This window comes from Ovis canadensis, chromosome 7 (assembly GCF_042477335.2).
Source record: "Ovis canadensis isolate MfBH-ARS-UI-01 breed Bighorn chromosome 7, ARS-UI_OviCan_v2, whole genome shotgun sequence".
Classification (NCBI taxonomy): domain Eukaryota; kingdom Metazoa; phylum Chordata; class Mammalia; order Artiodactyla; family Bovidae; genus Ovis; species Ovis canadensis.
This window is the reverse complement of record NC_091251.1, coordinates 89358616-89373881: the sequence shown is the minus strand read 5'-3', so window position 1 is coordinate 89373881 and position 15266 is coordinate 89358616. Positions and strand designations below refer to the sequence as shown.

Sequence of the window (15266 nt, the reverse complement as noted above, 5' to 3'; positions counted from 1 at the left end):
TAGAAAGCAAAGAGGAACTGAAGAGCCTCTTGATGAAAGTGAAAGAGGAGAGTGAAAAAGCTGGTTTAAAACTCGACATTCAAAAAACGAAGATCATGGCATCTGGTCCCATCACATCACAGCAAATAGATGGGGAAACAATGGAAACAGTGACAGACTTTATTTTCCTGGGCTCCAAAATCCCTGCAAATGGTGACTGCAGCCATGAAATTAAAAGACACTTGCTCCTTGGAAGAAAAGCTATGACAAACCTGAAAGTCGCTTAGCCGTGTCCAACTCTTTGAGTCCCATGGACTATACAGTCCATGGAATTCTCCAGGACAGAATACTGGATTGGGTGGCTGTTCCCTTTTCCAGGAGATCTTCCCAACCCAGGGGTCAAACCCAGGTCTCCTGCATTGCAGGTGGATTCTTTATCAGCTGAGCTACCAGGATTTGTCTGACAAACCTAGATAGCATATTAAAAAGCAGACATTATTTTGCCAACAAAAGTCCGTATAGTCAAAGGTATGGTTTTTCCAGTAGTCACATATGGATGTGAGAGGTGGACCATAAAGGAGGCTAAGCACTGAAGAATTGATGCTTTTAAACTGTGGTTTTGGAGAAGACTCTTGAGAGACCCTTGGACTGCAAGGAGATCAAACCAGTCAATCCTAAAGGAAATCAATCCTGAATGCTCAATGTAAGGACTGATGCTGAAGTTGAAGCTCCAATACTTTGGCCACCTGATGTGAAGAGCTAACTCATTAGAAAAGACCCTGATGCTGGAAAAGACTGAAGGCAGGAGGAGAAGGGGATGACAGAGGAGGAGAAGGGGATGACAGAGGAGGAGATGGTTAGATGGCATCACCGACTTGACGCGAATTTGAGCAAGCTCCTGGAGATGAAGGACAGGGGGATCTGGTGTGCTGCAGTCCACGGGGTTGCAAAGAATGGGACATGACTGAGCGACTGAACAACAACACCACTGTAATTTTCTACCAAGATAATATACAGAATTAAAAAAAAAAAAAGCTTAGGGCCCAATGCATTAATTTGTTTCTTCAGCGCCAGATACTGCTTATTATCTGGTATATTTCTTAATTCACTAAACATGACCATTTTGCAGTGTGGTGATTTTTTTATGAAAAGTATGAATGTTTGAGATATTTGTTTTTTAGTAGAGGTGTTAATGTCAAAACTATCTTACGAGCTTGTGCAATTAAAATATTTAATACAGACTTTTAAAAGACTTTTTCCTGCTCCAAGTGCCTTTTCAGGAAAGTGAATCCCAAAGTGAGTTTCAGGTAGTTGCTTCTTAAACTGAAGTGTGTTAGCCTGCAGGCTACCTCAATTTAGTCTGGATCAATGTACCATACTATGCAAATTTACTTTAAGTTTTAAGGTTATACCTGTAATTTTCCCTACTTCTTGGCTTAAACTAAGTCTTAAGAAGTGTTTTTTGGGTAGCTATTAAAAAATTTGGCTCCTATCCCAACACAGCAATTCTAACTGCTAGCTGAAGGATTCCTACCAGCTCACTTATACTAAACCCAACGTAAAACATATTCCCAGATATACAAAGATATTTATATATCCACTGAGAGTAGACATATAAATGGCAACTGAATTGAATCAACTAGAAAAACTCTAGCAATACATGAGGTACTTCCTATAGATTGCTAAGAATACTCCTTTTAGTTTTTATACTTCATATACTTTATATAAAGTAAAAACTATCCAAATCTTGATTTTTCCTTAATAGAGGTATTGAGTTGGATTTTTTGAACTTTGTCCAAAGATAGCACTTCATAATTGCATAACTGAAATTGAAAGTGTCCAATGCCATGAGACTAAAAGACGCTTACTCCTTGGAAGGAAAGCTATGACCAACCTAGACAGCATATTAAAAAGCAGAGACACTACTTTGTCAACAAAGGTCCATCTAGTCAAGGCTATGGTTTTTCCAGTGGTCATATATGGATGTAAGAGTTGGACTATAAAGAAAGCTGAGTGCCAAAGAACTGATGCTTTTGAACTGTGGTGTTGGAGAAGACTCTTGAGAATCTCCTGGACTGCAAGGAGATCCAACCAGTCCATTCTGAAGGAGATCAGCCCTGGGATTTCCTTGGAGGGAATGATGCTGAAGCTGAAACTCCAGTACTTTGGCCACCTCATGCGAAGAGTTGACTCATTGGAAAAGACTCTGATGCTGGAAGGGATTGGTGGCAGGAGGAGAAGGGGATGACAGAGGATGAGATGGCTGGATGGCGTCACTGACTTGATGGATGGGAGTCTGAGTGAACTCCGGGAGTTGGTGATGGACAGGGAGGCCTGGCGTGCTGCGGTTCATGCGGTTGCAAAGAGTTGGATGCGACTGAGTGACTGAACTGATATTGAATGCTAATCAATAGGACCGAATGGTAAGTGACTAAGATCAAGTATTTCATACATCAATAAAGTATGTTGTAAATAAAAAACTGTCTTAGTGGATGCAGTGGCACTCTAGGTCTCAAGCATATGTACTTTCAATAAACGAGCAATTTGGCTTTTGCAAGATCTCTGAGACTGATTTAAGTGTGTGTGTGTATGATACATCTTTTAGAGATAAAATACATCCCAGGTAATTTGAGGAAAAACCCTGTTTTTTTGTATAGTGTTGATCTTTTTTTCCTATCATACTTTTATGAGAACTTACAAGAAGCTGGCAATTTATAATTTCACAACTTTTCTTGTGCTTCTAGTTTTCAGTTGGAAGTCATAACTAGTAATAAAGTTTAAGGGTCCATAAGGTTCTTAACAATCTACTACCTATGCCTAAGTATATTAGGCTGTGACTACCACAAACACTACTGGGTCTTGACTTACACTATACTATCTGCTTGGTATGGTCCTTTTTCATTTCTGTTTTTGTAAAAACTCTCTTACACCCAGCTCCAATGTCATTTTCCTAACCCTTCTAGGATGAAATGCTTAACCTCTCTATTGTTTTCCGCAGCACATGACTGACAGCATTAGTTTAACACTTAAAATATTGTATTATATTTAGTTGTTTATACTCTGTCTCCTCCACTAGATATAAACTGTTCAGAATATTAATCATGTATTAATCTACTTTATATCCCTACAACCTAGCAGAGTGCTTGGTACAAACTGTAGGTGTGCTTGATAAATGTTGGATAGACTCAACTGAAGATCAGAGAAGTATTCCTTGAATAATTAATATTTTGGAGCTTTGTTAAAAAATGGATGCTTTAGATGTCCATTGTTGATGGATATACAGACCAAGAGGTGAAGTAAGTTATGAGATCATAATCTAAGTTATTTATATAAAAAAAAAGGGATGCAAGACTAGTTGTTGTTTTTGTTAGGAAAACAGTCATGAAGACTGAAATAAGCCTATGTATAGCACGGATAAGGATCTAATTACTATAGTGCTAGGTTCAGTGTCAGAGCTCTGTACACATACTCCTTGGTAGCGGTGAGGGAGCTAGGGTTGCCACCATTAGCATCATATGCTCCTGTATACTTCCTCAACCCCTCTCTATTTTTAGTACATATGGGAGGACATGCTAAGGTATGGGACATAGCTTTTGTTCAACTGCTCTATTTATTATTTCCTCCTTTATTTTTATACAATGCTTATGAGTGCTTGGTGACAGCAGAAAAGTGTGCTGGTCTTTTTCTGATTCTAGTCAATAAGGAAAGAGCTCTTTTAATCAACTTTCACAGCTCACTAGATTAACATACGCTTCCTACTGAACAAGATGATGCCTACAGTACACTCTAAGTTTGAAACTGTTAGACACTTGTAAACTACTGGTCTAAGATGCAAACTGTTTGTTCCCAAACTTGTTTGTACCAGTTTGGGGCGATAGCTGCTACTGTATCAAGTTATTTCAGTAAATATTCCATAAACCAATGATATATGAGGGTACAAAGGGTTCTATTTTTCCTGAAAAAATTAAGCTAAGCCTTTGGAACATCTCATTTTAAAAAGTCTGCTAAAATAGAACTCCTGTCAAATTAGGTGTAGGTGAAACAACTGTAAAACGTACTGTAAAAATATAATAAAAATCTAGAAGGAGTCTATACTTAGACACTGTGCAAAGGTCCTTAAAATTTCTTCCACTTTAAAGAAACCAACACTAGAAATCCCATATAATGCCCTGTGGGTGTAATAGAAACTCAAATAGTAGATACTTATTAAAAGAAAAGCCTTGGCTCTCCATCAGATTAATGACAAATAAATGTTCATTTATTTAATTTAAATTTATTTTAAAAGATAATTTGCCATTTGTAACTTATTTCCAATCAAATGACCAATTACTAGTATCAAAAGCAGTAAGAGGACTTCTATTGTATGTCCACCGTGGCCCATTAGTACTTCATTTTTTTTTTTAGTACTTCATTTCTTACTAGAAATATATGTATATCTGTTCTCTGGTTAGCTCCCTAATGAGTAAAATTAATCAAAATGATTAGCATGTACACCAGTGGTGGATTCATGTTAATGTATGGCAAAACCAATATAGTATTGTAAAGTAAAATAAAGTTAAAAAAAAAAAAGATTAGCAAGAAAGATGAAATAATTTGCTTCTTCTAAGTTTTCCTGTTTATAACATGAGTTGGGGAAAAGTCTGAGAAAACCTCTTAGAAATTATAGCTCTATTCAGAACATTAATATTTATACTAAAAGAAAGATTCATTCAATCACAGGGCTGGAAAATGCTTGTGGGGCACGTCTGTGAGATATACTAATAACACTGTGTCCATGCTGTATATGACTAGAGGTAGGTTCTTTCAGTTAAGAAAGAATTCATTTGATTCTTTCTCAGGGGAATCATCATTTCATCTCTTTGATGACCCATCTAATCCTTCTCTAAGATTTCCATAAAAACAATGGCAGAAGTTTAGGATTAGACTCTGAAAGTCCATGAAACTAAAATCTTTAGGGCCTTTTTCAGGCTTATGTATCTCACCTGTTCACCAGCTTGGGATTCTCCAATGATGAAACGATCTCCTGGGCCATCAGCAGCTGTAAGAGGAACAGAAGCAAGAACAATCATCAGAATGTACCTATGGCAAGGAATAAGAACCTAGTCTTGGAATTCTAAAAGTTGACTCAAATGATTAGGCAAGGCTTCAGGAAATTGGAACACTTTTCTCATCACCTAGCTTAGAAAAAAGTTTTGTTACTATAATACTAGTTAGATCGTTGGTATCCACAATTTACAAGTACCAATAGGAGTGGTTCTAAATGCGCCCTTTCCTGGGGTCTTTGGAGACAGTTTTCTTGTTGTTCCATAATTTCCACTCTTGTACTTTTAAATAGGAAGTTCTTTTAGTCTATCCTCCTAAATAAAAGGGTATGTATGTGTGATGTGTGTGTACACACTCGTGGAGACTTGTACATGAAGTGGTGGTGGTGGTTTAGTCGCTAAGTTGTGTCTGACTCTTGTAGCCCACCAGGCTCCTCTGTCCATGGGATTTTCCAGGCAAGAATATTGGAGTGGATTGTCATTTCCTTCTCCGGGGGATCTTCCTGACCCAGGAATCGAACCCAGGTCTCCTGCATTGCAGGCAGATTCTTTACCGACTGAGCTATGAGGGAAGCATGAAGTAGGGCAAGGAGATCCAACCAGTCCATTCTAAAGGAGATCAGCCCTGGGTGTTCTTTGGAGAGAGTGATGCTAAAGCTGAAACTCCAGTACTTTGGCCACCTCATGAGAAGAGTTGACTCATTGGAAAAGACTCTGATGCTGGGAGGGATTGGGGGCAGGAGGAGAAGGGGACAACAGAGGATGAGATGGCTGGATGGCATCACCGACTCGATGGACATGAGTTTGGGTGAACTCTGGGAGTTGGTGATGGACAGGGAGGCCTGGCGTGCTACAATTCATGGGGTCACAAAGAGTCGGACACGACTGAACGACTGAACTGAGCAAAACTGATGCTTGAAGGAAATGAGCTGCAGAATGAAGTAACTCAGGTAGAAAAGGTTCAGTACCTTTAACAAGTGATAGTAATAGAGCTAGGATTTGAAAACTCACACCCTGAATTTCCAATACAACATTATTTTTTTATGAAAGATCAAAATGCTGCTAAAAAAACAAAATACATAGGCAGTGCTGCATCACAATTTCCACTGACTGCTTATTTTTAAACTGGAAGAAAACACTTTCAGAACTGAGATGGAGAAAACTTCCTATCCAATTTTTTTCCACATACAGTACAGTAATGGCTGGATGAAAAGATACTCCTGAAGATAAACGTATTTAAAAGGGTTTTCTGCACATACAACACAGATTTCAGACCAATACTACTGTCAAGGCAATATGTACCTAATGAGTTTTATGATCATGACCATTACCTCCTTGTAACTGGCATGCAGCAAGGGTCTTGGGGCACACACACAGCAAAGACAACACTATTTATATGAATATTTTAATCATATTTGCAGCCATGTTTATAAATAATAAAAAGCATTTTCCCTCTTTTAGAGAAGAGATATAAAATTCATTGTTTCTTTATGTGACTGCAAGCCATATTTTTTCTAAAGGCATATATATACAATGCTTTTTTAAAAGTCACATTTTTGTATAGCTGGCTTTGGTTTACCTAATGTGAAGAGGAACAAAAATTAACATTAGGTGTCTTCTACTTACTATATGTTGTATCTTGTGCTTTTTAGACTTTGTCTCAGTTAATAAACTCTTGGCTTTCTGGTGTGTTTTTGGAATCCTACTATATTAATATTTTCAGTGTTTACCTGTAAAAAAGAGACTACTGCAGTTTTCCTGAATGGCATTCTTATTATGCTGCTTTCATGGGTTCTCTTTTCTTTTTAATGAAACAGTTTAAAACAGATAGAGAAATCATTGCTTCAACAATTATCAACATTTTACCAATTTTGTTTCATCTATACCCATACTCAGTATTTTAAAACTAATCATAATTTTCTTACTTTAGAAAATTAAGAAGTCAATTATCTTTCAGAGTTTTGCACTAATTGCATCTCAAATCTGAATAAACATTTTTATTTTTCTGCTAGAGATATTATTAGCTTTCTGCCTCCCCATAGCAACCCAGACGCTTTCTTTTTTTGCCTCCTGAACAAGGGGAAATTAGCATGGTTTTAGAGTAAAAGTTGAATCTGAATCCTGGTTCTGACTATTATTAGCTTTAGGATTTTCAGCAAATTACTAAATTTTTCTCTAAACTTCAGTTTGCTTGTTGATAAAAATGGGAATAACCATACTTTAAAATATGGTTTTAAAATATTTAAAATAACCATATGTTAAAATATACCTTTTAAGGCTTTTTATTTCTTTCATTTATTCACTGAATTTCTACTGAGTGTCTTCTATGTCATAAGTGTCATACTAGATGCTGGGACAGAGTAGAGAGTAAAACTAGGTGGTGTTGTGTAGTAGCTAAGTTATCTCCAACTCTTTCGCAACCTCATGGAGTGTAGCCCGCCACGCTCCCATGTCCAAGGGATTTCCCAGGTAAGAAGACTGGAGTGGGTTGCCATTTCCTTCTCCAGGGGATCTTCCTGACCCAGGGGTTGAACCTGTGTCTCCTGCATTGTAGGCAAATTCTTTATGACTGAGCCACCAGGGAAACCGAACAACTAGATACTGTTTCTATTTTAATGCAGTGTCAATTTGTTGCACTGTTTTACACAAATAGAGGTGGGCTCTAAAATCATCCTGTAAGTAATTTTTTAAATGAAAAATAGAAAATATATTTTATCACACATGGTAAAGATGAGTATTATTTCAAGAAACTTATTTTGTTTATATATATGTATGCATGTATATTTATATGTATTGTATATGTATATCCTTGGTTTATGATGTATAATGTATTTAGTGCCTGTCTTTTTATGGGTGTGCTGCTGCTAAGTCGCTTCAGTCGTGTCCGACTCTGTGTGACCCCACAGACGGCAGCCCACCAGGCTTCCCGGTCCCTGGGATTCTCCAGGCAAGAACACTGGAGTGGGTTGCCATTTCCTTCTCCAATGCATGAAAGTGAAAAGTGAAAGTGAAGTCACTCAGTTGTGTCCGACTCCCAGCGACCCCATGGACTGCATCCTACCAGGCTCCTCCCCATGGGATTTTCCAGGTAAGAGTACTGGAATGGGTTGCCATTGCCTTCTCCAAACTCTTAAAGCCACTGAGATAGTGAGGGAGATAGATTTTAATGGTAATCAAATAGTCACATTAATGAATATGCAAATATAAATTAAGAAAACCACTCTAAAGGAAAGGAACACAATTTAATGAGAGCATACACTGACAGTACCTGAACTACCCTGGAGGGTCAGGGAAAGCCACCTTGATATAAAAGATTTATGATTTGAATATGAAGGATAAGCCAGAACTAAGTAGGCAAATAGTGTGTGTGTATGTGTGAGGGAGCAGGAGAGGTGGTAAGGGGAGAGAGAGAGGAAGTGGAAATGGACATGCTGCATCTAAAGATATTCACCTAAAGGAAACAGTGTGTGTACAGGCTCTGGTTCTCGTCCTCCGTCTATCTTACAGTCTAGCTACTCTCTCAAGTACCGAGAATACCAAGATGACTCATATTTCAGCTCCGTAACATCTGCTACTCCCACTGCTTGGAGTGTCCTTTCCTTCTCCCTGCCTTCTGCTTAAAAACTTCTTAGTTTTTAGGACTTAGCTCAAGTGTCACCTTCTCTAGGAAGTCGTATCTGACTTCCTGCCCCTTTCTCTTTTATTTCCCCAGTGTATTCCTGAAGTAACTCTAATTACGGTTTCTTAATGTATTTGTAATCATTTGCTTATTTGTCTCAGGGAAATTCCTGGTACCTGCTGAAAAATAGGTATTCAATAAGTGTTCAATATATGAAGTATTTTCAAGTGAAAGAAATGAATGAGTGTGGCTCCTAAGAATCTTTTTAGAAAAATGAATCCATGAATGAAACAATAAATATTTTCTAATACAAAATGCTGTATTTTGAATGCCTTCCTTTTTCTGCTGGTTCATGGTATATTATTTTCTTTAAAATGTGAGTCAACATTTACCATCTTTAGAATGTTTAGAAAGATTGCTGTGATCAATTCCATATAACTTAGGTTATGTCTAACATAGTGCTAAGCTCATCACTGATGCTCAGTAAAAATAAAGAATATTAATAATAATAATAATTTATATTAATTTAATTAATAATAATTTAATATCTTGTTAAAATAAAGAACTGAACTTTGCATTTCCATAATACTTAGGTAGGAAGTTTGTAAACTGTCTTGTATGCATTAGTATTGTGCTTTGTAAATTTTCTTAAATAATTTTATAAACATGTATTTTATCTCTTCAGCTAGATAATAAGCTCATTTGAGGTAGGGATCACTTCCTATATTTCTTTTTTGAAATTGTCTGCTCTTCAGTCCTCCTCTTGTTTTCCTGTTTCCCTCTTCACACATTCTAATACACATATACTCAAAACACTCATCTCAAGTGTTCTGCACAAGCGCTCCAAGCAAATGTCATTATATAATGAGTGGCTAGATATAACGTGGGGCCAAGCTGGTATAGAGTGTCAGGGAAGCCAACATCTTAAGCAGTCTTTAAGTGAAAGAAGCAAGATGCTTTGTTACCAAGGAAGGTACACTAGCTGGGGAGAGAATATGTCTCACTTTAACCAGGTTCTCCACTTTCCTCTGAAAATTTCCACCTGGGAACTATGCCTCTCTGTTGTTGGCTAAGGAAGGTTTAGTCAACCAACATTATAGAAAGTCCCTGATACCAATGGAGGAGTCATTTTTACCATTTCCCTTTTAACAGTGCTTCTCAACTCTTAACGTACATAGAAATCATTTAGAGAGCTTGTTAAAATACAGATTCTGATTCAGTATGCTGGGATAGGTCCTGAGGTTCTACATTTCTAACAAGCTGATGCTTATGCAGCTGGTTAAGGGACTACCCTTTTTGAGAAGCAGAGCACTCTAAGACTGAATGGAATCCAGACAAATTCAGACTAATAGAAAACTTAAATAAAAAAATTAGTGAACTACAACAGAAGTTCTGATTTTATACCAACAAGGCTCGTTATTTACATAAAGGCAGAAAAGTAATGATCAATCTACCTAACTTGTTGATACTTATTTTAAAAACCTATTAAAGAGATACGTTAAAAAAAAAAAAAGAAAACGGTTGCCATTTTCAAGATGAATTCTACCAGCTTGGGTGGGAGGGGGCAGAAGTGGAGGTACAGTGGCAGATGAACCTAAAGCTTGGAAAGAAAGAAACTAAATCAGCCACAGTATGCCATTAGAAACAATGGATGGATTGCAAGGATTTCTGTAAAAGCTTAGACTCTTTCCACCTCCCCCCACCCCTCAATTCTGGCATTTCGGTTAACAGCTTTTCTTTTATGTTTTGCAACTGTAGAATTTAATTTGAAGGAAGTGATAAAAGCAATATAAACCAAATCCTAACAGCAAATGCACTGTATAAGCAATTTATAAAGCTTAATGCTAGACCCTGAAGCTGCTTCTACCTCCACCTTTTTAATGTGGAAACACTTTTAGTCTTGTTCACCTCTTTATTTGAAGATCTCTGATTATATCATTTGATATAAACTTGATAGCATTAGATAACTATTCAATGTGGCAATATATAGAAAATGATCATCCTAAGACTATTTGCCCTAGAATTATCCCTCATTTTCATTTTCTAGTCACGTGGGAGCTCTCTTTAAATCTCTTATAGCTATTCACTTATTTTCAGTAACAAAAGTCTCATTGTTTCCACATTAGGGTTGAATAAATGGAGGCCAGAGAGATAGCATAGCTTTCAGAGGTCCTAGGAAGTATCTTCAATGGAGCAGTAAGGCAGAGGGACTAAGATTTTGTTTACTCTAACTATGGAACCAAACTAAGGCTGGTGCATAGGCAACAGGATAATAGTATCTCTGTGTATACTAAGGTTAACATTACAGAAAGAGTCTGGAGTGGTGGCAAAGGTAGATGACAAGACTAACACTACAGGACCAGTACTTGCTGCACTTACACTGAGGGATTAAATCTGGTGAATTGTTTGGGATTTTAAATCTGCTGCCTGGAAAGCAGGGAGCAAGGAGTAGTACAGATGAATTAGAAGGCATTTCATATTCTTTATCATCATCTTCCAGGAGAAAAATGCCCATATATTGTTAGTATTGGGAAAAGATTTATTATTTCCTTAAATATATTATTTTAAGGTTTTTGGAATTAACTAAAATTAATTATTTCAAATTATCTCTCGACTCACTTGAGCAGTGCTCCTATATCATAAGGCTCTCTTCTTCATCCAAAGTGTCCTACGGTGGAAGACTAAAGGCTGTCAAGTGAATTGGAGAACCAGCTGTGGCCAAACAGGACTTAATTGGACAAAACAGAAACTCTTAAACATGACTTTTGTGACAGAATAAGAACTAGCTCAAAATTAAAAAAGTTATACAGAATTTTAGTATGTACTTTAACCTACTGGGAGGAAGTACATAAATGTTAATAGCAGCTAGACAGTGATAATGGGTAATTTAAAAATGTTCTTTTTGATTTTCTATATTTCCATAAGCATGTATTTAATCAGCATGTAAAAAAGAAAAAAAAATTAACTTAAAATGCAAAGATTTTCTTAATTTTCCGGAATTGTTTGCTGCACATGGTTTTTAAAATAATTATCGGCTTGTTTATAATTTTTCCTTTGCCTAAATCATACCTAAACTAATTCTGAAGCGATAAGTCTTTCAAATTGAACATTTTCAAGAGAGTGAACTTGGTATTGAGATATATTTGCCTTTATTAATGAATCAAGAAGCAATTGTGAGACAATGGGCATCCACATCTCTATAGGAGGCTGTGAATGCATCAAGAAGATGATTAGCTTAATCAGTGTGAAGGGAGAAATAACTCTTCAAAAATATGAATATTTGAAATGAAAATATGAACTATTGAATTGCTTCTAGCTGGTAAGTGCTACTTTCATTTTCTCTGCTTATATCTTTCAAATTCACTCCCTCCTCCTCCTGAATGTAGTTTTAGATTTATTAATTTACATCATCATCGCTTAATTCCTGTCTTCTTTATACTCTATTCTTTCTTATTCTTTAAAAGCTGTTCCTATTTCTTTAGCTACTTGTTACTATCTTGATTTTTCAACCCACATACCTTAAAGCAAGAGATCCTCCAACTGGTTTGGAGTTTTATCCCACATGTTTCTGAAGGATACTGGCTAATGCTTAGTGATCCAGAGCAAGTTAGGAACCTCTTTACACCTAGAGGGTTAGCAATGTTCACAGGTGCCACGGGTTATTACTGGAAGGCCTAAGGCAAAGGCAAAGGAGAAGAAAAACAGGGAGAATAAAGGGAGTGGGGAGGAAGGAATGGGAGTAAAGGAAGACAGGGTGGAGAGAAGAGGTACAGGAAGTAGAGTGGGAGAGAGCCACAACAGCAGCCTCAAGGCTGCTCTTCACCAAAACACCGCCTAGGGTGGTGTTACAGCACAGAAAAGACTTAGACCATGCCTTTTCGTTCACTGAGAACCTTTGCTGCCTTAATTGTGATGTTGATCATAATTAACCAACCATTCCAACTTTGAAATGTAACCATTTCCACAATGGTTTTCTGTTATATCTCTGTTATATGTTCCATATCTTAGAGAACTAGCAATACTTCACAGGAAAAAAATAATGTGAATTAGCTGCATGGCAGCTTGTCTGCTGAATGTTTTATACTGTGAGATGCCATTTTAAATGTCTCTGTGTGTTTGTGTACACGTGTGAAATAACTAAAAACACCACCACTTTAAAACAATAGACTATGATAGTCTAAATGGTAATTTTATATATACATTTCTTTGATAGATTGTACAGTTGCAGAAAGGCTCTTTCATTGTTCATGCGGGCTAACTAAAAAAACTAAAAGCAATAGTTTTATATTGAGCTGCTGCTACCTTAGGTAAAAATCACAGAACAACATTCTGTTTTGGAATAATTCTGTCTCATATTATTTACCTCCTTTCTCCTACTTTGTATTACTCAGAATATAAAAAAAAATAGTCTTTCTTGTCCCTTTGGTGTTTCATCTGCTGTAGTTGTTTGTTCTACTCTGGAAGTAAGAATTCTTTTTCATTTCAAAACAATCCAATATGGCTACCAATTAAAAGTTCAGACAGAAGCTACCTTTTAGAGGGAACAAGAAAGAAGAGTCAATGAGGCTATCAGAATACTAAAATAATTTCTTTCTGAACAGTATTCATCTTAATAAACATTATAGAAGAAATGAACTTAGAAAACAAAGGAGGCAGTGGGTATTTGTTATTTGTTTTCAGCTCTAATTTAGATAACATCACCGACTCAATGGACATGAACTTGAGCAAAGTCAGGAGATAGTGGAGGACAGGGAAGCCTGGCATGTTGCAGTCCATGCGGTTGTAAAGAGTCGTACACGACTTAGTGACTGGACAACAAAAACAACTAATTTAGTGAGATCAAGCTAAATTAGGTACATTTAAGATAGCCTCGTGAGAAAGAATATACTAGGAGGAATTAACCTCTCCATTGTTTTATGAGAATAACAGTTCAGATAATGTTATCCTTTTTTCAGAGATGGTTTAAGTAAATATGATTGATAACAATAGGTACTATTATGAAACATTAAAAATATTGAGAGCTTTTTTTTATGCCAGATACTTTAAGACTTTCTACAGTCCCACTTAGTCCTCACAATAACCTGTTGGGGTAAGTATGGTTATAATTATTATAGTTTTATAGACAAGAAAACCAAGGATCAAAAAGTTGAACTGATTTACTTAAAGTTACACAGATGGAACTGGTACAAGAGCCCAGATCACTTTCTTTGCTTGAAGTCCATAACTTTAACCATTTGTTCTACTGTCTCCAACACAGAAAGATACGCCTAAGAGTTGGTGATACAACATTGAGGAGATCAGTGAATATATTTAATCACAAGAAAAAGGAAAATATTTTAATGGTTAGATACAGTATAAAAAAAATAAAAAATGAAGACAGTCAACTAAGGGACTCCATAAATGATCATTAGAAAGGAACTGGCATTCTTAACAGCTCTGATAAACTGGGAAATGCTTTTAGCCGTTTCTTCAATGATGTCAGCCAATATAATATAACTGATATTAGTTTCTAAGCAATTCAGTTGCATTTTCATTTTGTGTTTTCTTAAATTGGGCTTTAGGGAGGCAAATGATTTTGCTTTTGAGCTTTATGCCATCCCAGGCAATTCTGAAGGCGTGAACTGCTGGTACCATCTGGGGCTTTGGAGCTCTGAAATATAGGACCTTCTAGGGATTTAGAGGTTTCCCTCACACTTGCTTTCTGTGAAGCTCTTATTGATGTTTGAATTTAAAGCAAAAGAAAAAAACTGGGCCACTTTATCCCATGGTGGGAGTCTGCTTGTCTTCCTTGGACCTATAGATGTTTTCCACTAGAAAACATTTGGAAAACTTTAGACTAAGACTGTCTGCTATCTGGTATATGTAGAGGCCAAAAGAATTATGGCACAGTATCTTTATCAATCTCTACATATTTATTTGTGAGTAAGAATTTTCAAGTAACTACAGTATTTTCTCTGAAGTTTCACTCAAGATCGTGCCAGAAAATATACAGGTATAGGTTAATTGTTATCTGTGAATGAATTTTGACAACCAAGGGGGAGACAGATGTAACAGTCATTAGGTACTTGGGCTGAGCCAAAAATCTAGAAACAGAACACTAAAAACAAAGCAAAACAAGCCAGCAAACCCCCCAAAACCAATGTGAGTATGTTGATACTCAAGAAAACCAAAACACTTACCTCGGACAGCATAGCCATCTTTTACTGACGCTGGGAAAGGGGGTAGGTTGTCTTTCGCATATACATCTTGAGCAAGGACTCGCCCCATTCCATCTGTAAGAGAAAAAAAGGAAAATATGGATGTTGAGTGCAGTGGGTTAAACAGGTGGTCCTAAACAAGACGGACGTAAGTACTTGTCTGACAAGGCTTGTATAAGGGCTCAGTCAGATCTCCGGATTTCTATCCCAAGGAACAGGCGACAGAAGGAAGAGATGCCTCCTAGTGTTTGAAATGAAAGATTAGATCAGTCAATGAACAGTAACACTTGTAGGGGTTATTTGAATACGAGTAGCTACACAGTCAGAGAAGGCGATGGCACCCCACTCCAGTACTCTTGCCTGGAAAATCCCATGGATGGAGGAACCTAGTAGGCTGCAGTCCATGGGGTCGCTGAGGGTCGGACATGA

The 15266-nt window shown here is 37.0% G+C and overlaps 1 protein-coding gene across 10 annotated transcripts in view; it reads right to left on the bottom strand.

The window, feature by feature from the left end:
- The window catches only part of GPHN (gephyrin), a 546412-nt gene that overhangs the window by 73997 nt on the left and 457149 nt on the right, over nt 1-15266 (bottom strand). For all 10 annotated transcript variants that reach the window (XM_069596839.1, XM_069596846.1, XM_069596847.1 and 7 more), the window contains 2 exons: nt 14820-14912; nt 4962-5017 (listed from right to left, as the gene is read on the bottom strand). In XM_069596839.1, the coding sequence (XP_069452940.1) occupies nt 4962-5017; nt 14820-14912 (149 nt within the window). The remainder of the gene's footprint in view (nt 1-4961; nt 5018-14819; nt 14913-15266) is intronic.